This window comes from Larimichthys crocea, chromosome I, assembly GCF_000972845.2.
Source record: "Larimichthys crocea isolate SSNF chromosome I, L_crocea_2.0, whole genome shotgun sequence".
Taxonomy (NCBI): domain Eukaryota; kingdom Metazoa; phylum Chordata; class Actinopteri; family Sciaenidae; genus Larimichthys; species Larimichthys crocea.
This window is the reverse complement of record NC_040011.1, coordinates 26,489,818-26,510,143: the sequence shown is the minus strand read 5'-3', so window position 1 is coordinate 26,510,143 and position 20,326 is coordinate 26,489,818. Positions and strand designations below refer to the sequence as shown.

At 40.7% G+C, this 20,326-nt stretch overlaps 2 protein-coding genes across 4 annotated transcripts; both read left to right on the top strand.

The window, feature by feature from the left end:
• The first annotated feature begins 761 nt into the window (after window positions 1-761).
• cul4b (cullin 4B) lies at window positions 762-11,155 on the top strand. The gene is made up of 20 exons (XM_027277485.1): window positions 762-1,710; window positions 2,767-2,882; window positions 2,974-3,077; window positions 3,190-3,259; window positions 3,807-3,880; window positions 3,963-4,125; window positions 4,255-4,344; window positions 5,877-5,959; window positions 6,041-6,108; window positions 6,245-6,363; window positions 6,460-6,652; window positions 6,758-6,862; window positions 6,955-7,065; window positions 7,157-7,242; window positions 7,857-7,964; window positions 8,077-8,190; window positions 8,288-8,393; window positions 8,505-8,677; window positions 8,763-8,915; window positions 9,881-11,155. Exons 1-20 carry the CDS (start codon window positions 1,239-1,241, stop codon window positions 9,974-9,976), a joined length of 2,604 nt encoding a protein of 867 aa, XP_027133286.1. The 5' UTR covers window positions 762-1,238; the 3' UTR covers window positions 9,977-11,155.
• Window positions 11,156-11,297: 142 nt separating this feature from the next.
• lamp2 (lysosomal-associated membrane protein 2) lies at window positions 11,298-20,264 on the top strand. 3 transcript variants are annotated; one of them, XM_027277556.1, is made up of 9 exons: window positions 11,298-11,490; window positions 12,765-12,880; window positions 13,317-13,527; window positions 13,628-13,789; window positions 13,885-14,114; window positions 14,215-14,334; window positions 15,071-15,125; window positions 15,224-15,391; window positions 19,272-19,966. In XM_027277556.1, exons 1-9 carry the CDS (start codon window positions 11,445-11,447, stop codon window positions 19,412-19,414), a joined length of 1,251 nt encoding a protein of 416 aa, XP_027133357.1. In that variant the 5' UTR covers window positions 11,298-11,444; the 3' UTR covers window positions 19,415-19,966. The 3 variants fall into 3 exon arrangements, with proteins under 3 accessions (XP_027133357.1, XP_027133318.1, XP_027133409.1); XM_027277517.1 differs by lacking the exon at window positions 19,272-19,966 and adding an exon at window positions 19,973-20,264 and having other exon boundaries at window positions 11,299-11,490; XM_027277608.1 differs by lacking the exon at window positions 19,272-19,966 and adding an exon at window positions 16,478-18,839 and having other exon boundaries at window positions 11,300-11,490.
• Window positions 20,265-20,326: the final 62 nt, after the last annotated feature.

The window sequence follows — 20,326 nt, the reverse complement described above, 5'->3', positions numbered from 1 at the left end:
TATTAACACAGCACTACACATGATGAATAAAAATAAGTAAAAGACAAAAGACAGTTCAAGTCAACTTTATTACAATTTTCTGTACAGGACATACAGAAAATTGAAATTGTGTTTCTCTCTTATCCCGGTGCAAACAACAATAAACATGAAATATAACATATAAGTAAAAGATGTAAAAAAATAGAATATATATAAAATAAAAATATATATTACAGGCTAAAAGACATCCAAGAAAAGGCAGTGAAATCTGGAAGAATAAATTGTAAAAAAGGTTAAAAAAAAGATAATAATAGAGAAAATCAGAAATACTTTAATAATCCCAGGGGGAAATTATTTTTATACTCCAGTATTCATACAAACAAAAACAACATATGTAAACAAGTAACCATCTATTAAGAACAAAAAAAAAATATCTATCTGTCTATCTATCTATCTATCTATCTATCTATCTATCTATCTATCTATCTATCTATCTATCTATCTATCTATCTATTAAAGGTATATAAAAGATCAGATTTACAGTTAAATAATGTGCAACAACTTCAAAAAGTGATTGACCACGTTTCTGTCAAGAAAAAACTCATAATAATAACAGTATAAAAACACAAGATGAAAACAAACAGTGAACAGAAGCAGTCGGTGAGCTCCGGTCAGGTCATGACCACAGGAGTCCGCGGCGCTGACCCGGCGCCACCTCGTGGCCTGAACGGTTACAACATTGTAGTTCGTATTTAAAAAAAAAAAACCGCTTGTGCAAAAAGTACTTTTGTACAAAGTACTTCCGGTGGGGTCATCGACTAGCTTTTCTGAGCGCATTTTTGCCCAGTGTTTACCAACGCGTGTTTGTCTATAATGTGAGCTGGTCTGTGCCGCGGCCTCTCTTTCTCCTGTACATAATTTTGTCCAACGGTCGCTTCAGTTCAGCTCGGCGGACCGACTGTTACAGCGCGGTTAGACCCAGCGAGGCGAGAAGAGGAAGCAATAGCCAACCATCTTTCTTCTTCTGCCAGCAATAACAAGAAAGAGACCAGGCTAGATTCAAGTGGAGCTGTGTACTTTGAATTTTATTGCATTGTGTGTGTTTTTTTTATACCGGATAACAGACTTGAGTAAAAAACCTCCGCCGTGTTAAGATAGCGAAAAAGCTCTCGGACGGCTCAGCTCATCACCCCCCCGGCAAAGCCTGGAAGTTTCGGATCAGAAGACTGGCTGTTAAGAATTAGTATTCCCGTTTTTTCATGTTTCCAACAGGTTTATCTTCCCCTAACCCCCCACCACCGCCAACCCAGGAGGCTAGACCAGCGGCTACTGATGTCAAAACCGAAAGCGGTAACATCACATCTCCGAAGAAGAGGAAAATAAACGGCTCCGAGAGGGAAGACACTACTGACACGATCTCCTCCTCGCCTCCCAAGACCCTGAATTCATCCTCTTCTTCCTCCTCCTCCTCCTCCTCCTCCTGCTCTCCCACTCCGGTGCACATTCAGAAGAAGTTGAGGTTTGAGGATTCAGTGGATTTCATTGGACTGGATGTGAAAATGGCTGAGGAGGCTGCTGCTGCTTCGTGCTCCAATAACAAAAGCAAAGCCATGTTCCTGTCCGGCGGCGTGGGACACCACGCGAACGGACTGACTAAAACCGCAGGCTCCGGCACCTTCTCCAACAGTAAACCCGGTGCTGCCAAGAAACTAGTCATCAAGAACTTCAAAGGTAGCAGATACACTGCTGGACAATGGGCAGCAACTTCATCTCAATGGTTATTGTTCCAACAGTGTTAAATTAGAGCTAGTTTCTTACTCCTGAAGGCTCCAGTACAATTAGAAATGCTAAAAAGTGAATCATAGATACTTGTACCTGTTTGGTCATCACTAAGAAATGTGTGGAAAATGTCAAAAACTATATATTTCCATGACTGCTCACCCTAATAACAATGATGTGTCAGTATGAGTTGGTTCATTTATGGTAAATACTGTTTAGAAAGTCAGTTAAGTTGAGGCACTCATTGCTTATTTAACAAAGCTAAAATTAAATTAGGAATTGTTAGTAAGTCTTTCAAATTAAAGTAATCTTGTTGATGTAGTCTAAATTAGTAACTCTGATAAAAATATCACAATCTGTGTGTTTGACACATGTAAAGAAATGGACCTGATGTAATACACAGTGGAACTTTTTGAACATTTTATTATTTTCAAAGCAATTTACCAATTATTGGTAGTAAAAAAAAATGCATCAGATAGTTTTAATGACATGGAGGCCTCTTTATCTAGAGAGACCTGAGGATGAGAAACGTCCGTAGTTGCGGGAACGGCACATAAAAAGCAAAACAGCCGCAATCAAGCAACAAATGGAGTTAATATTAGAGGAGTAGTATAAAAACAGCAGATAGTAAAAGGTGAGAGAGAGCAACTAGTTTGAGGGCAGATTGCATTTAATGGTGCACAATATCTGACAAGGTTACCGCCTACGTACGGATGTAATGGTTAAATAGTGGCTGCATTGAGTACTGTAGTTGACTGTGAACCTTTTATAGACGAATATCATGAGGTGATTCCTCTGTCTTCTCCATAAGGGGATATCATGTGCAATAACAGATATCTGGATTTCTTTTGTCACTCTACTTTAAATAGAAACAAACACAGCTGTTTTTAAAATAGTACTGCTGACACTGGTGACACAGCATAATGGTCCAGTGAGGTCCCCAGTTTGTCATTCAGGTCCAGCTGAAGTTTACAGTTTGCCGTTGTGTTTTTTTTGTTTTGCGCACAGAAAAGCCCAAATTGCCGGAGAACTACACGCAGGAGACCTGGCAGAAGCTGAAGGAGGCAGTCGAGGCCATACAGAACAGCACTTCAATCAAGTACAATCTAGAGGAGCTCTACCAGGTATCTCTATAGACCTGTTGACCTCTCGTCCTCCTCCTCCTGTTGTATTTATTCCCTTCACTTTTGTGAACCTTTGTTTTTCTCCCTTCAGGCTGTCGAGAACCTCTGCTCCCATAAGATATCTGCCAAGCTTTACAAACAACTGAGGGCCGTGTGTGAAGACCACATCAAGGCACAGATCGACCAATTCAGAGAATATCCTTTAACAGCTTCTGTCTATCAATTAAGTCTGCCATTCAGTTTGCACGGCATTGTGTTGGTCATGCAGTCGTATCGTGGTAAAGCTTTGCCTTAACGCGGTTCATACGGATGCCCTGGACAGTGTGCTTTTCCTAAAGAAAATTGACAAATGCTGGCAAGATCACTGCAGACAAATGGTATGTTTTTATAACTTTAATAAGTAAAATTGCGGCTGTCGTATCTGTTTTAAGTCTGTTAACGTGACCTTGCTTCCCGTACAATTTGTTTGTGCTTCGGTTTCCATGTTTAATGGGTATTCCACCGATTTAGCATCGTACTTAGATAAAATTGGGGGTCATATGTCAAAATCAAAGCAGCTCCTCATCTGGCAAATGGACAGTTTTGCAATTGTCGTCATCTCATGCATATGTAGGAACTTTTCCCATTTGTAAATACCACAAAAAACTCAAAACAAACACCATTTTCAACAAAAAGTTTAGTGTTATAGGGAGCTCTTAATATATGAGGGTGTCACCTGGGAGATGACGGAGATGTTGGTGAAATCGAATGTGGCCATGTCTTTCTCCTAACTCCCACAGACCTTCCTCCTAATTTAGACTCATGGTCATTCTTTCTGAAAAGAACTCCGGTAAACAGATACACGTGTTGGGTTTTTTAAATTTGAATCAAACAATGTCGTCAGTGTGTATTTCTAATTCGAAGTCTTTCTCATTGTTTTTTCAGATCATGATTAGGAGTATATTTTTGTTTTTGGACCGCACCTATGTTTTACAAAACTCTATGCTGCCATCAATCTGGTGAGTGATCGCTGATGCTCCGCGAGTTTGATTTCTGTTGATCAGTGTGTGTGTGTGTTGACCAAGCTGCTGTGGTCTCCAGGGACATGGGTCTGGAGCTGTTTAGGTTCTACATCATCAGCGACCTGAAGGTTCAGAGTAAAACCATCGACGGGATTCTGCTGCTCATCGAGAGGGAGCGAAACGGAGAGGCGATAGACCGCAGTCTACTGAGGAGCCTGCTGAGCATGCTCTCTGACCTGCAGGTAACTGAGAAGAAGAGTCAGCTGCTGCTGATCTATATTTGATCGCCTGGATTTCATTTGTGCTACAAGAAAAGTGCGCGTTGACAGTTTTAAGTTTGAAAAAACGTATGTTCCCTCCATCCCTGACAGATTTATCAAGATTCCTTTGAGCAACGCTTTTTGGAGGAAACTAATCGTCTGTACGCTGCAGAGGGCCAGAGGCTGATGCAGGAGAGAGAGGTGACTTCATAGTCGTTACCCGTTTTGTTTGTTCGTTAGCACAAATCTTTCTTATTTCACTTAGTATAAACAGTCTGATTACACTGTATACATCCAGTGTCTGCGCTGTGATTTCATAGTGCAAATATTTATCGAAAACACAAACTGCAATCAGGTCTTGATGTTGGTACCACAGAAAATTCACAACCCAAATATAATCAGACACAACAAGAAATCCATGAAACAAACACCAGCATATCCTCCCTCATGGCTTCAGGTGATCAGAGCGCAGCACAGGCTGGCAATAAAGGTGACGCTTTTCTTTCATCTCATCTGGAAAAGCTTTTGCTCGATTAAGACGACAAGTATAGCAGCTTTGTTTACTCGCTGACATTCAGACATGCTGTCACTTTTTGTTGTCTGGGCTCAGACTGTGATCTTTTCCTACGGGTTAGCAAACTGTTTGTGCACAGTGTTTGTGAAAGCACGTCGAGTGTTTATTCTCGAGATATTGTGCCTTAAGGCATCTCATCACTACGCGAATAGACTGCACAACGATAGCTGCTGAAATAAATAACATTAAATCTTGTTTATGTTTAACAACTCATGAACTCATGTACCCGAGATGAGTTTATCCTCGGTAATACGCCACATCATGATGTGACTTAATCAAAAGTGGTGGAACGTTCACAAGAATGCAACTCATCTACATAACTCCTGTCTTATCCAGCTATTATAACAATGTACTTACAGATAGACACTCCATTTATTAGGTACAGCTCGTTAAAGCTAATGCAGTCTTATATAACACTGCTGCAATAAAGGTTATAATGTTCAGTTTGGTTGAAATAGTTTCAAACATTTATGTCAGTGACTGTAGGCTCTCTGTATGATGCAATACACATCAACAGCACCTTTAGTTAGGCGTACCAGCTGAACTGACAGCTGAGTGTATCTTCCTGTAAACACTTATAGCTGAACTGACAGCTGAGTGTATCTTCCTGTAAACACTTATTTCTCTGAGAGCTTATCCTGGTTTTACCTGAGTTTTTACTCCTTGTTTTATTTATTATATTCTGGTCCTGTTGAGGTCAGTTATTCATTTTTATCACTTTGTAACCTGGGTTAAAAAAAAATGTTAGTATGTGTTGGAGAAAACTAGTCTCTTAAGGCAGGCGCTGCCAAACTTTTTCAAGTCTAGGAGCCCTCCGATGATGTATATCAGACCATGGACCCCCAATTTGAGAAGATTCTGTCCTAATGATGGAACAGATTCATATTTTAAGTATACAATCATCAAACTGTCAGTGTTTGATCATTGATTGAATGTCAATTATCAATCAAATGGCCAACGCTGCTTCTTTCCTTGTTGTTCCGACTTTCAAATGTGATCCTCTACAGCCCACTCAAGGACCCCTGAAAACCACCATTTAAAGCACTTAAAAAAATGTTGTGTTGAGTGTTAGAGGCTTTTGTAAAGTATTTTTCACAATAGATCACAATATGGTATCAGTTTAATAGCGCTGCCATCCCCCCTTCCTGTTCTTTTATAGGTACCAGAATATCTCCATCATGTCAACAAACGCTTGGAAGAGGAGGCCGACAGAGTCATCACATATCTAGACCAGAGCACACAGTGAGTGTTGTATTCAGTTTGTAATTTAACACACTGACAAAGATTCATTTGTAACCTGAACGCTTTTTTTTTTCTGAACAGAAAGCCGCTCATTGTGACTGTGGAGAAGCAGTTGCTGGGTGAACATCTCACAGCCACTCTGCAAAAAGGTAAACGACAGTAAATGCTTTATATAAACATATACATGAGTAGTATTTGATATCTAACTGCCTGTCTGACTGACTGTGTCTTTTAAAGTATAAAAGCAGTACTGATCTCTGACTTTCTGCTGTTTGAAACTCGCAGGTCTGACTCACCTGCTCGATGAGAACAGAATTCAGGATCTGTCTCTTCTCTATCAGCTCTTCAGTCGAGTGCGAGGTGGTGTCCAGGTCCTCCTGCAACACTGGATAGAGTACATAAAGGTATGAACAGTGATAAAAGTCTGGAGGTGATGTACAAGTTGTTCTCCGTATTCTGTCGGTAACTGTCTTCCATTGTCTCTAATAATCCATGGCCAGGCTTTTGGAAGCACAATCGTAATCAATCCAGAAAAAGACAAAACAATGGTGCAAGAGTTGCTGGACTTTAAAGACAAGGTGGATCACATCATCGACATCTGCTTCATGAAGAACGAGAAGTTCGTCAACGCCATGAAGGAGGCTTTTGAAACATTCATCAACAAACGTCCTAATAAACCAGCAGAGCTCATAGGTAAAAGTAGAATTTCACCATTTATAACTGCTGCACTGAGTCAGTGAATGAACATCCAATCATAATCATGAAACAACATGTAAATAAATATACTTTTCATTCCAGCAAAACACGTGGATTCAAAGCTAAGGGCAGGAAACAAAGAGGCAACAGACGAAGAACTGGAGAAGATGCTGGATAAGATCATGATTATCTTTAGGTTCATCTATGGTAATATTTATTATCCACATTAGTTTCAGTGTAAGATTTTCCCCCCTGCGTGTTTCTTCTTTATGCAATAAATTATTGTGTTATTGTTGCAGGAAAAGATGTTTTTGAGGCCTTTTACAAAAAGGATCTGGCCAAGAGGTTGCTGGTTGGAAAGAGCGCCTCTGTGGATGCTGAGAAATCAATGTTGTCAAAGCTGAAACATGGTCAGTTCAAACCATCAGCCACATCTGAACACACTGAAATAAATGACCCTGAACGTACCTCCATCCGTGACCTTTTTCGGTCTTTCCTCAGAATGTGGAGCAGCGTTCACCAGCAAACTGGAGGGGATGTTCAAGGATATGGAGCTTTCTAAAGACATCATGGTGCAGTTCAAACAGGTGAGAGGAACAGGGGGTGAAATTTCTAAGAATATTCGTTTGACGTTAGTTTTTGAGAATACATATACACATACAGTTTTACCCCCCTTGTTTATTTCTAACTTCACTATCAAATTTCTGCTAATACAACCTGCTGATTATTTTCTTGATTCATTGCCTAATTGTGACTTTAATCGTCTAATTTTGTCTGATCAACTGTCCAAAAGAATATCAAAAGTATCGCACAAAAACAAACGGCTCTAAATCTTCACATCTGAAAAGCCTGAACAAGGGAACGTTTGTGTCGATATAAAATGTTATTCTAAAGTTGAGTCGACAAAATCAATGAATCAAGCAAACATCCTGAACGGTGTATTTCTCATGTGATTACCTTGATGTCGTCACAAAAGATAAAGTGATTGTCACCTCGATAAGCTCCCAGAGTTGTAAAATCCCTCCTCATAACATTGTTTTGGAATTCAATATGCATTTATTAGTCAGACTGGGGTTCATGGATCATATTTCTTCATCTCAGTGGCACCTGAAACAGAACGGCTTCACCAACACAACCTCTAACCTAAAGTTAAATTTGTGTAGGTGGATATCACACGTGTCTCATTTGTGTTTTTATGTAGTACATGCAGTGCCAAAACATTCCTGGCAACATCGAGCTTACGGTGAACATCCTCACCATGGGTTACTGGCCAACCTACGTCCCGATGGAAGTGCACCTGCCTCCTGAGGTAAGCGCTGAGCAAATATTGAGATTTTACGGAATGTGCTGTTTTTATAACCCGCCACGCAATAAATATACTGAGTGTTGCTTTGTTAACGTCTCTGTTATCTTTTGTCCAGATGGTGCGACTGCAAGAGATCTTCAAGACCTTTTACCTGGGCAAACACAGTGGCAGGAAGCTGCAGTGGCAATCAACACTCGGCCACTGTGTCTTAAAAGCTGAATTCAAAGAGGTAGATGACTCAGTTTCTAAGAATGCTTTGGTGTGTTTTGCTCACACGGGGATGAAGCTTAATGTTAATTGTTCTCTTTGATTTTTCTGGCAAAAAGGGCAAGAAGGAGCTGCAGGTGTCGCTTTTCCAAACACTTGTGCTACTTATGTTTAATGAAGGAGAGGAGTTCACCCTGGAGGAGATCAAACTGGCAACAGGAATCGGTCTGTGTGATTACATCAAAGTTTGGTTGGCAGACAAAATAATGGTTGTCAAGTACTCATTATGCAGCAACACTGATGTCAAACACTGTTTGTGTGTCTACTTGTTTACAGAGGACAGCGAACTGCGTCGGACTCTGCAGTCACTTGCATGTGGAAAAGCGCGCGTCCTCACCAAAATCCCAAAAAGCAAAGATGTGGAGGACGGAGACAAGTTTTCTTGCAATGATGACTTCAAACACAAGCTCTTCAGGATCAAAATAAACCAGATCCAGATGAAAGAAACGGTAAAGCTGTTATCTTGTAGCAGTTTCCTCACTTCAAGGCCTTCGATGCATTGGTAGATTATCTAAACTAATTGTTTTCTCACAGGTGGAAGAACAAGCCAGTACCACAGAACGGGTCTTTCAGGATCGTCAGTATCAGATCGATGCGGCCATTGTGCGGATCATGAAGATGAGGAAGACTCTGAGCCATAATCTCTTGATGTCTGAAGTGTACAACCAGCTCAAATTCCCCGTCAAGGTGATTAGCACATCACAGAATGCCTTTATTTAAATGTTTCACGAGGGACGAGTGTCTCATTCTAAGGCAACGAAAGACACAAATATTCTTATTTTCAGGTGATTATAGAATTATGAAAACATAGTTATGTATATAGTATTCCATACTATCGGTAAACAGAGCCCCTAAATCTTACACACTGGACCTTTTTAAGTACCAGATCAACTTTTATAACATATAAATTATAGAAAAAACATTTTTAGATTGTAGCCCAACAAATTTTTTTTAGGTCCAGTGTATAGGATTAAGTTGCGTTTAGTGGTGTAATCACTGCATTGCATCTCCTCACATCACCCTCGCCTACCTAGTGTAAAGCAGAAACAACACTTGAAAGACCTTGTCTGGAGTCAGTATTTAGTTTGTCTGTTCTGGGCACGGTGCTTCATTATGGCGACCTCAATGGAAGAGGAGCAGCTCTCACTGTAGATATAAAAGAATAATTAGTTATGAATATTATATCCCATGTTTGCCTTATTCTGAAAATAGAGGCCCCCAAATCTTACACACTGGACAAACTATGGAGACACTGTTTCTAAATGTGCTTAGACATATCTTTGTGTCACTTACCAGCCATCAGTAACAACAAAAAAAATATCTAATTTCTTTTTCTGTAATTTTAGTTGAGTGCAGGCTTCTATCTTTATAGAAGTACTTTGCCTACTAACAAGCTGCCACCATTAGCCGACAATACTGCCAGAGGGTTCAATTAGAGTTGATGCAAGTCTGGTCCACCAGGATAAGATCTAAAGTGGCTTGTACACAAGGACTTTTGTATCGTAGGTTACCCTGTGGAAGTGGCATGGCTTACATGAACCAGTTTTTCACTTACCTCACACCTCGAAGTATAAAAATAACCAGAAATGCCGGCATGTGTTGCCTCATGTGTTAACCTCTGCCCCCTCCCTGTGCTCTGCCCTTTTTTTCAGCCTGCTGACTTGAAGAAGAGGATAGAGTCTCTCATTGACAGGGACTATATGGAGCGTGACAAGGAGAACCCCAACCAGTACAACTATGTGGCTTAGAGAGAGAGAGCGAGCAAGAGAGAGAGAGAGTGAGAGAAAAAGTGACAGAGAAAAAGAGATGCAGATGGTCCAGTCAGGCTGAAGTGATCGGTCTCTAAATCTTTTGCTCCAGTGGACGTTAACTATTATCATCTTCAACCCAGCGACCGACGAGTGAATGGATACTGCTCCACAGGATTTTTGTCAGGGGTCTTGTGATCCTGTGGACTGCATGCCTGTTGAAAAGAGAATCTTGTCCATGTTTCTCAGTGCCTCTGAGAGAGTTGGGCTACTCTGGGACAGACAAAGAAGACACACAGATGTTGTCCGTTTGCTCTTTTTTTTTTTTTTAATGGAGAGGAAAAATATTTATTTTCAAACTTAGATTCTTCTTTGTCCAGTTTGATTCAAAATGCTCTTTGGTATCAAGTCACTTTTTTTTTCTTTTTTTTTTTTGTTCATTCAGTCTCTCAAGCAAATGCTGATACACTTAATGCTCTAAATGTACCACACATTGGGGGTAAGAGAAAAAAAAAAGGATAAAAAGAAAATTAAAGTCAGTGTCAAATGTGGGACTATTGGACAAAACATTGATAAGTAGACAATTTGGGGAATATCTGTGTCAAATGTGTGACCCTGCAGCAAAGTTTTACAATTTTTAAAGGCCCCTCTGATAAAGCTGTGATGACGAACACACAAAGCAGAGTTCAAAGCAGAGTTTGTGCCAAAAAAAAAAAAAGGAGCACTTCTTTTTGTTATAGGGTGTATTCAAGCTGCTAAAAAAGTTCAGTTGTACAAGTATATGCATTTAAGTTTCTCGTTTTTTTTTGTTCTGTCTTTGTATGTTTTTGTACATACTTCACAAAAGTGACATTTTAAATGATCTCATCTGACAGTCAACTGCTTTTTAGGTTGTTTTGTTTTGTTTTTGTTAACCCTTTAGACAGTATACTAAAAGCACAATGACATCAGAGCCCATTTCCTCATCTTCCCTGATGTCATACCACATTACATACACTATATTTTGTTTTTTTTTGTATGTCTCCCTGTGGGGTGTGAAGGCCTTGCTGAAAAGTGGGGAGAGGAATGGAGGAGTGGATTGCCTCAACGTGAGGACAAATATGATTGAATAGACATGCCCTTGTTTGTATGAGTCTGTTAGATTTATTGCTTCAGATTAAAATAACTGTTTCAATCGGGGGTTTTCTTCTGCTAATTATTGATTCCCAAACACATTTCACAGCTTTGTAGTTAGTATTTTGAACCCTGAGAAAGCGTACAGCAGAATAATAATTAACTCTGTGAACTGTGATCCACACCTCTGCTGCTCTGACACATCGCTGCCTGTCATATGACTTCCATTTCCTGGTACAGTCGGCGGAGCAGCAGCATCCCAAACACCGCTAACTGAGCGTCCTTGTCGGGGGTGTTTTGCTTTTTTTTAACGCCTTCTCTCCGGTGGCTGACACTCCAAAACTACTCTGCGATCATGCACCGATATGCTGCATTTGTTCTCGCCCTCGCCTTTGTGGCTGGTATGTATTATCAACACACGTCGTCTTTTAAATCAGCTGAGAGAGGAAAAATGCTGCGAAGTGACTATGGCGATTAAACTTGTGCTACACTCCGGGCCTGGCACTTCTGTGCTCAGGCTAAATGCTGATTTTAGAAAAACAGAATTTTCTGAATGTCTATCAGTTGTTCAAATGTATTTAATGTATAGACTTAAATGAGCTCTGAGGGGATTTACTGTGCGGGCCTTTAAAACGAAACCATCACGGCAGTTGTTTTGCTAATGAAGCTAGCTTCCTTTGCTAATTGTTACCTACGTCAACAACATCAGACTCTGAGTCGCTGCATGCGAGCTCAAGAAAAAAAAAACTACATTTCCCGCACACGGCTCGCTTGTTTCTCTTCTTATTTATTCCAACATGTAACAGTGAAGCTGTGTGAGCCTGGAGGTGACTGTCACGGCAGCTTTGACGTTAAATAACGGCAGCTGTCTCAGCCGTTAGCTCGCTGGTTGGATTTCACTTGTTTTGAAGCTAAAGTTTGGACTCGATAATAAAACTTGGAAGACCGCCCGAGTCACGCAAACAACGTCAGCCAACGTCAGGAGGGTAACAAAGGAGCCTGAACTCCTGTTGGCACGATTTGAAATCATTATGTAAACCGGCTACAGCCGTTAGCATTAGCATTAGCTCGGCTCGTCGGTTTACAGTAAACCGGCACGTGACAACGCAACGAATTACCGTAACGTCTAGCGCACGAGCTAACACGAGCTAACAAAGATAAACAGAGTGCGGAGTGAAAAAAGACTCACTGCTATTACACCATCACTGCTGTCACTGCTGTCACTGTTATAGGAGCGTTTTAAATGTTCCCCATGAAGAGGACATTCGTGTGTTGTTGCATTTACTTAATGCGCTGTGATTTAAGCTGTTTTTTTTTGTTGGGATGAAGTAGTAAAGTTCATCTCCAGTGTTACACCAAAATATGTGACCCATCAGGTTTTATTATCAAGAATGTTGGTTATGGTGCCACTGCAAATGTTTTATCATCTGAACACGGCCCTACAGTAAAATAAAGTATTTTCATGTGAGCTTGAGTGCTTTATAGGGCCCTACAGTAAAATAAAGTATTTTCATGTGAGCTTGAGTGCTGTTATGAATTTATGACAGTGCTCCTTAATGGACTTTGTCCTCTCTTTGGTTAAATTGTATACAGTTTCTGTGTTTTTTTTTATGTTTATTTTAAAATGTCTCTTCCTGTCAACTTCTTGTACATTAAGAGTAAATTTTCTTTTCAGTGCTCCAGCAGTCGCATGGCACTGAGGTGAACGTCACGGACAGCAAGGGAAAGCTGTGCCTCTATGCCAATCTGATGGTCAACTTTTCAGTCACGTATGAAATCACTGGCAATAAGGTGAGTGTGACATCTTATGTAGAAATGGCCAGCGAAGCAGCTCCACTGTTATCAGCTATCAAACTCCTGTGTAAGCAAATGTCATCACAGGAAGGGGAAATGAGGGGAATCACTACAAAGCAAATAGATTCATGCCATTCAGCATTTCACTCTGTGAGTTTTCCTGGTGCATATCCTGCTATTGTTGTATCTGAGGAGGTTGTGCTGTTCAAAGCAGCTCACAGAAATGTGTAAGATTTAAAGAAATGTATATTTTTCTCTTGAACTGTATTGAATTTTTCATATCAGTTGTCTGTCAGAGCCCTTTTGGAGGAATGTTCATGCTTACAGAGTAAATGTTCAGTTCGATGAGAAACTCTTAGTTAGTTGGGTTGCCAGATGCTTAGAAACAACAGGTTAATCATGTTGAATGAGGTCGAACTCTGCCCTCTCTTAGAATTCAACAGTTGAGTTTCAACTTCCCGCTGAAGTCAAATCAAATACAAGTGAGTGCGGTGCCACAAGCGCGATGCTGAAGCTTGATTTTGGAGAAGGACACTCCTGGAGCATGAACTTCACTGTCAGTGGAGAAGCGTACCAAGCAGATGTCATCGCCTTTTCCTACAACCTCGGCGACAAGACCACTTTCCCTAATTCTGCATCAAATGGTAACTTGTACACGCCGCAGTGCAAATCAAATATACACACATACTGTACATAGGAGGCCTTGCGCTGATGCTGATGTGTTTTTTTTTTAATTTCTTTTAGCAACCTCAACTGTTTCCATGAAGCCACACATTACTGGCGTAACCATGGACACGTGCTACTCATGCAAGAGTAACGTCATGTTCGAATCGAATTCGGTCAATCAGACACTGTGGAACGTGCTCATCCAGGCTTTTGTCAGTAACGGCAGCAAGAGCGACCGTAGTAAGTACAGCCGCAGCGTCACATCTCACTCTTCCTGTAATATTTCTCTCCTCCTTACACTCACTGTCTGTTCTCTCTGCTTTCTCCTTACGCAGTCACCTCTTGTTCTGCCGATGTACCCACAACCACCGTTACCCCGACCACTCATGCACCCAGTACCACCACTGCAGCTCCTGTCACAAATGCTACTACCACTGCCCCTCCTACCACCACCCCGACCCCTACCCTCCCCACACCCTCCGTTGGGAACTACACCATCAAGAATAATGAAACAGTCTGTCTGTTAGCCAGCTTTGGCCTGCGGATTGGTGTCAAGCAAGGAGACGTACGTTCATAATAATGTAATATTGTAAAGCAGACGATATACAGATGATCTTCCATGTAGTCGGTGCTGATTTGATTCCCTTCTCTTCCCACTGCTATAGAAATACGAGGAGATGAACTTCGAAACTAACGGGACCACAGCTAATGGATCATGTGGAGTCGACTCCAGTGAGCTGGAGTTGACTTCTTCCACAGTGGTCATGATGTTCAAGTTCACCAATGTAAGTCCTCAGCAACACGTCAACCCTGAAACGGCTTTAAGATGATAACCAAGAATTTTATATTTCAAAAAGTTTAAAAGCATTTTGGTCCCTTCTCAAATGCAGTTTGTCAGTTATAGCTCAGCCTAAATCTAACCCGCAGCCACATCAGACGGGCGACAGAGAAAACACAGTGACTGTTGTGGATCCATGGTACACCACAGAGATCTTTCATGTTTAGCCATGGTCTCTGTGTTAAACTGAGGTGTAGTTGAACGGTCACTGGCTCTATTTAACAACAAAAAAATACAAAGGTTACATCTGATTGTTTTCAAATTAATCTGGAGCTATTTTAATAATAAATAACTCACTGTCTCTTTTGACTTATATCACTATGAGTTGAATTTCTTTGTCTTCAGTCAGATGGTTGACAAAATAAATCACAGTGAGCTCAACAAAAATTATGACCGATATTTTTGTTATTTAATTGAAAATTACGCGGCAGATTAATTGAAAAAGGAAAATAACGTGATTATGTCCAAATTGTTTCGTGCCTCGTGTTTGTAATCGCTGAATCAGATGGATTGAAAAATGCTGTTATGTTTACTAACATGATATTACTTCACAGAACTACACAGGATCCAAGAAAATGTGAAATGTTCACTGACAAAGAAGAAAGGGGAATTTTGTTCACAATAAAAAAAAAAAACATTTAAGGCAGATTTTCCGTTTCTGAACTATATTTTCCATCTAACAGGATTCAAAGAAATTCCGCCTGCATGCTCTGAACATCAGCGGAACGACAAGCTCTGGTAAATACAAGATTCATACCTACTCTAATAGACCGGACACCGCGCTGAGAAGCAAGCAAATGTCGAGCTCTTCTTCATACGTGTGCGTTTCTTTCAAGGCGTGTTTGTTGGGGGGAACACCAACCTGACCCTGTGGGAGGCGTCTGTCGGCAGCTCCTACATGTGTAACAAGGAGCAGAACTACACCATCAGCAGCACGCTCACCCTCTTCACCTTCGACCTTCAAGTGCAGCCCTTTGGAGTCAAGAAAGGTGTTTTCAGTACAGGTAGGTTCAAAGTCTCTTAACGCTCACCCTGACCAAACTGTTTAATATGGAAACTCAGAAGTGATTGTGATGATTTTTGTTCTGTGTGAATCAACCAAATTGTTTTATTAGTCTCTACAAGTACTGACTGTCATTTAACTAGTGCTGTTTTACTGTATATTGACCTATAAACCAAGGGGAAACTAGGTCTTAACCTTTGAAGCCTGAAGAGGTGAAGGTATGCAGTGTTTCTCTAAACGAGAAGAAAAATAGAGCAAATTTTAAGCAGAAATCTTTTTCTCAGGATTCTTTGAGTGCTCCAGACGTCCAGTTTGGAGCCACTGCGGGCGCTTTCACACCAGAGACGTTTGATCCACTTTAATCAGACCCGAGATGGTTTCCTCTTTCCTTTTCCGCTTTGCTTGTGCAGGCGTGAAAGCTCCTCTGGTTCGCTTACGTTGGGATATGCAAACAGACTATCCAGATAACCAAAGAGGGGCGTCTGTGTAACCACAGCAGCACACGTCGTAGTCTCTCGCCCTCCACCATCTTTTTCAGTACTGCTGCATTTGTCACATCTGGGCAGCTTCTTGTGAAAAAGTGAAAAAACAGAAACCCCAAGATTGCACACATTTGTTTTTTTGTTTTTGTTGTGAACAAGCTGGCTGAAGGGGATGGATTTCCATTTTCGGTTTCCTCATGCTTTTTTTTCTTCCTGGTCAGTATTCGTTTCGAGCAATACCACCCCCCAAAGGAGCAGCTGTTGTAACTGCATGACGTTGTCAAAGTCGTTTGTTCCGCTTTCAAAAGTGCAGTGTGAAAAACGAACCAAACCAAGGTGTGAAATTTTTCGGCATTCCCTGCCCAATCGAACCGAGTCCCCCCGATTATCCTGGTGTGAAAGCGCCCTAAAACATCAAGTCCATCCTAGGGTCAGCTTCCTGAAAACGAAGTCTGGTTAATGTTTAATTTTGAGCGTTTCTGCTGCCCTACTGTTTTTAAAGACGGCAAATAATCTAAACTGCTGTCCTGCTGCTTTAGTCGTGTCTCTTGTTAATCAGAAAAATCACTGTTACACCTGTTGACTGACTCTCTCTTTATCTGCAGCCTATGAATGTTCAATGGATGACACCAGCATCTTAATCCCAATCATTGTTGGCGCTGCTCTGGCTGGCTTGATTCTCATTGTAGTGGTCGCTTACGTGATTGGTCGAAGAAAGACTTATGTTGGATATCAGACCCTTTAAATCCAGTCCTGAAATATAACAGGGTTCCCAAGCGTGGTCCTTGGGTTTCATGTTCATGTTCAATTGGAGAAAATAAAAATTTAAAATAAACTGAAGTCTCTTCAGAGTTGGTCGCAACGGGTTTTACAATCTGTTGCATCAAGGTTCTTTAATGAGTAAAATCCATGTAAATTTGGTTTGGCGTTTTTCTCAAGGACCAAACTTGTCTACCCTCCCAATGTTTGTGTTTCTTTTTTGTTGTTGTTGTTGTTCCTTTTAAGTTTTTTTTTAAAGAGCAAGTGCAGGAGCCACTTTTTTCCTTTAATTTAAATTAATAACAGTCACATAAAAGGTGACATTCAATTCATAAAAGCCCCGTGGACATAAATTTCTCACCCATGACGTGACAGCTATGGTTTGTTGAAGCGGCAGGATCCTGCACTTGCTCTGCAGACATTCCCCTTTTTTTGTTTTCTTATTTCTCATTCTCATTGTTTAATCTTTGTGCACATTTTAGTTTTTACCCCCTCTTTTATGGTTTGACTTTTCATCCCCGTAATTATTCACACTGAGACGTAAAAACGTCTATTTTCACGACATCGTCACAAACCAACCGATGTTCAATCAGCTTTCTTTCTTTGATATTCATTAACAAGGATGAAGGTCTTCTCCATTTGGAAATATGCTTTAGCCCATGTTTCCTCCTGTAGAGCAGGAGAAACATTGGAATTATTGTCCTGATAAAGTGTTTAATTGTTTGTTTAATTAAAAGACATTTTTCATGGAGGACATTTATCGAGCAGTGAAAGTCCAGGTGGAACTGACGACATTAACGATGGCGTTTAAAGCGACGCTCCTGAAACTGAAAAAACAACGCGAGAAGAAGCCATCGTTAGTGTTTTTAGCCACACGTGCCTTTCCTGCTGCACCATGTCAAAATGTCCGCCGTTTAAAAGGCCTCTTACGTTTGCACATGCTCCAGCCAGAGAATGAACCTGAAAAGAAAAAAGGTCAATTGTTTTATTTTGTTTTCTCACTTAATACATAATGGCATTAGGTTTAGAAAAGGGAGAGTTTGGTTGTGTAGATATTCACATTCAGCACAGACAAACGAGGACATACATACATACATACAAATGCACTAAGGCGCTCTTTATGTTCTTGCGTTACGTTAAGACTGTCGTCACATTATCTCACCTGTGTAAAGGCCCAGGCTTTGGCCTGACCGCTGAGGTCTGCAGCTGCATCGAGGGGGGTGGGGGTGGGGGGGTTAAAGCTCCTGAAACTTTCAAAGTAGTATTTCTCCGCGACACTGAATATTTATAACTGAGCGAGCAACAATCAAAGTTAAAGTTCGGGAAAGAGTTTCACACAAGAATAGTTTCAGAGTTCGATATGATGTTTGACCGTTAGCTTGGCACCAAGAGGGGAAACGGTTCAAAGCTCTTGAAAGGCTCTTTCCGAAAGAAATCTGCCTTTTTTTGTTTCTGTTTTCAGTCTTTATGCTAAGCTAAGCTAACTGCAGCTGGATGGAGCTTCATATTTATCGTACAGAGCAGAAAAAGGGTATCTCGCAACTTATTAATTTGTAAGTCATTTGACCCTCCGGGTGTCATCTGTCCTCAGATTTCGATTCACACGGAGCTAAATCCAAGTATTCTCACGTGAAATAGACAAACTTCATCGCTCGCTGTGAAAAGTTTTCAGGAGCTTGTAAGTCAGGGATTAGTGCAGGTCGCAGTGATGCAGCGTCAGGGATGGAGTCAAACCTCAGAATGTGTATTTCTATGATTAAAAAAAGCCAATGTGACTCATGGTCGTAGCTGTGTTATTGTTGCTTAATTCTAGCAGAGCGTTGTGTACCGCTCATCTTGTTCCAGCTCTTCAGGAGCTGGAGCGACGCAGGCAGTAGACAACACTTGATATGAGAATGATTAAATATGTTTTCAAGTTGCTTATAAAAATGTGCTTTTCCCAGGACGTTGTACATGTGTATGAAGAAGAGCTATAAATCAATACTGCCTTTGATTTCTTTGCATGTGATTGTTGTGTGTATTTCAGCTTTGTACCAACTTGCCTTAATTATAAACATGGTTTTGCAGCACTGATATATATATATAGTGTTTTCAATTAATCATCTCGCACATTCATCATCAGAGACAACTGTGCGTTGTTCAATGTAACTTTTTTGTACATTCAATAATTCACTACTAATATTAAAAATAACCTTTTCGTGGTTGTAATATTGGCTCACTCTTTAATTTCCCTTCATTGTTTGGGAACATTGCACACACGTGTTCATCAAAGGGAATTTGTGCTGCAAGACCATCATGTTAAAGATTCATTAATGTGTGTTATGTGGATCCAAATGACTGCTGATTTCATCTCCAGTCTCTCATGCTGTTAGCTCTGATAAATTGGATTTCAAATTGTGTGTCGGACTGAAGTGGAGCTTTTTTTTTTTTTTTTTTTTTTTTTTAGTATTTTAGGATTTCTGGAAATAAAAATGTGTTGCTGCCCTGGACACTTGAGTAAATGTTTATTCCTTTTGTAAAACTTCTTAAAGTCAGTTCTCTCTTTCAGGCGTTCGCGCATTAACCATTTTTCTATTCATTTGAATTCTTCTGTTCAGCCTATAAGACATTCACTTCTCTGCTCTCTTCACTCTCGTCTAGCTGAGGATTGCCAGTCTGGTGCAGAGAGCTTCCTTGTTCCCATAGCTGTCGGAGTTGCCCTGCTTGTTCTCATTCTTATCGTTCTGCTGGCATATTTCATCGGGAGAAAGAGAAACATGGCCACCGGCTACGAGTCTTTCTAGTCAAACTCTTTCGATCTTTATGCTACACAAAGGAGTAGTCAGTGAATCTCTGCCTTTTTTTTTTTCATTTCTCGCTGTCGCTGTCTTTGACTAATTGTGAACAATTACTCTGCATGTTGTGTTGATGTTTTATGTAGTATTTAGTGCTGCTGACTGTGTTCATAAAGGAATAGCTCGACATTTGTTTTCGTCTTAACGTTGGGTAACATATAATGTGTTAATTAAAGTAGTCAGTCTTTATGCTAAGCTAACTTCTCATCTGACTGAAGTCGGACTACTCCTTTATGAATTTCCTTTGTTCACTCTGCCTGAAATGTATCTAGAATAACCTGAGTTGATTTCCTTTTTGTGCCTTTGGAGTATTAATTGATCCGTTCCTCTTCTTTTACTCCACATTTCCATTGTTGATTCTACTTTTTGTAGGTTCTGATCTACTTTCTTGCTGCGCTGCCTCTTCTTCTTAAACCCTTGTGAACTCTAAATATTCTAATCCCTGTGTTTTCCCCACTAAAACACTAACCTGCTGTCTGTCTTTCTGTCTCTCTGTGTGTCTGTCAGCTGAGGAATGCTTCCTGGACTCTGATTTGAGCTTTTTGGTGCCCATTGCAGTGGGCGTGGCGCTCAGCTTCCTAATCATCCTTGTGCTTATCTCTTACCTGATTGGCCGGAGGAAGAGTCGCACTGGCTACCAGTCTGTATAAACCCAGCTGCTTCTGCCTCCCGCACCCTCTCTCAACCCTCACAGCTTCTTTAAAAAAAAAAAAAAAAACACCTTCCCGACCACTCCGCTGCCCGTCAGTGCATCAAAAGCATCCAAATTTCTGCTTTTTTCTGTCTCCCTGAAAAAAAATAACCTTGAGCTTATTTCTCGTACACAGTTTTAAAATTGATCCCGGCAACCAACCCGATTGT

Bases quoted from the DNA above. Each gene is read 5' to 3' on its own strand.
- cul4b (XM_027277485.1), top strand. From the start codon at position 1,239: ATGTTTCCAACAGGTTTATCTTCCCCTAACCCCCCACCACCGCCAACC. The intron at 6,109-6,244 runs GTAAACGACAGT...TGAAACTCGCAG, and splicing joins CACAGCCACTCTGCAAAAAG to GTCTGACTCACCTGCTCGAT. The intron at 6,364-6,459 runs GTATGAACAGTG...ATCCATGGCCAG, and splicing joins ACTGGATAGAGTACATAAAG to GCTTTTGGAAGCACAATCGT.
- lamp2 (XM_027277517.1), top strand. From the start codon at position 11,445: ATGCACCGATATGCTGCATTTGTTCTCGCCCTCGCCTTTGTGGCTG. The intron at 14,115-14,214 runs GTACGTTCATAA...CCACTGCTATAG, and splicing joins TTGGTGTCAAGCAAGGAGAC to AAATACGAGGAGATGAACTT. The intron at 14,335-15,070 runs GTAAGTCCTCAG...TCCATCTAACAG, and splicing joins TGATGTTCAAGTTCACCAAT to GATTCAAAGAAATTCCGCCT.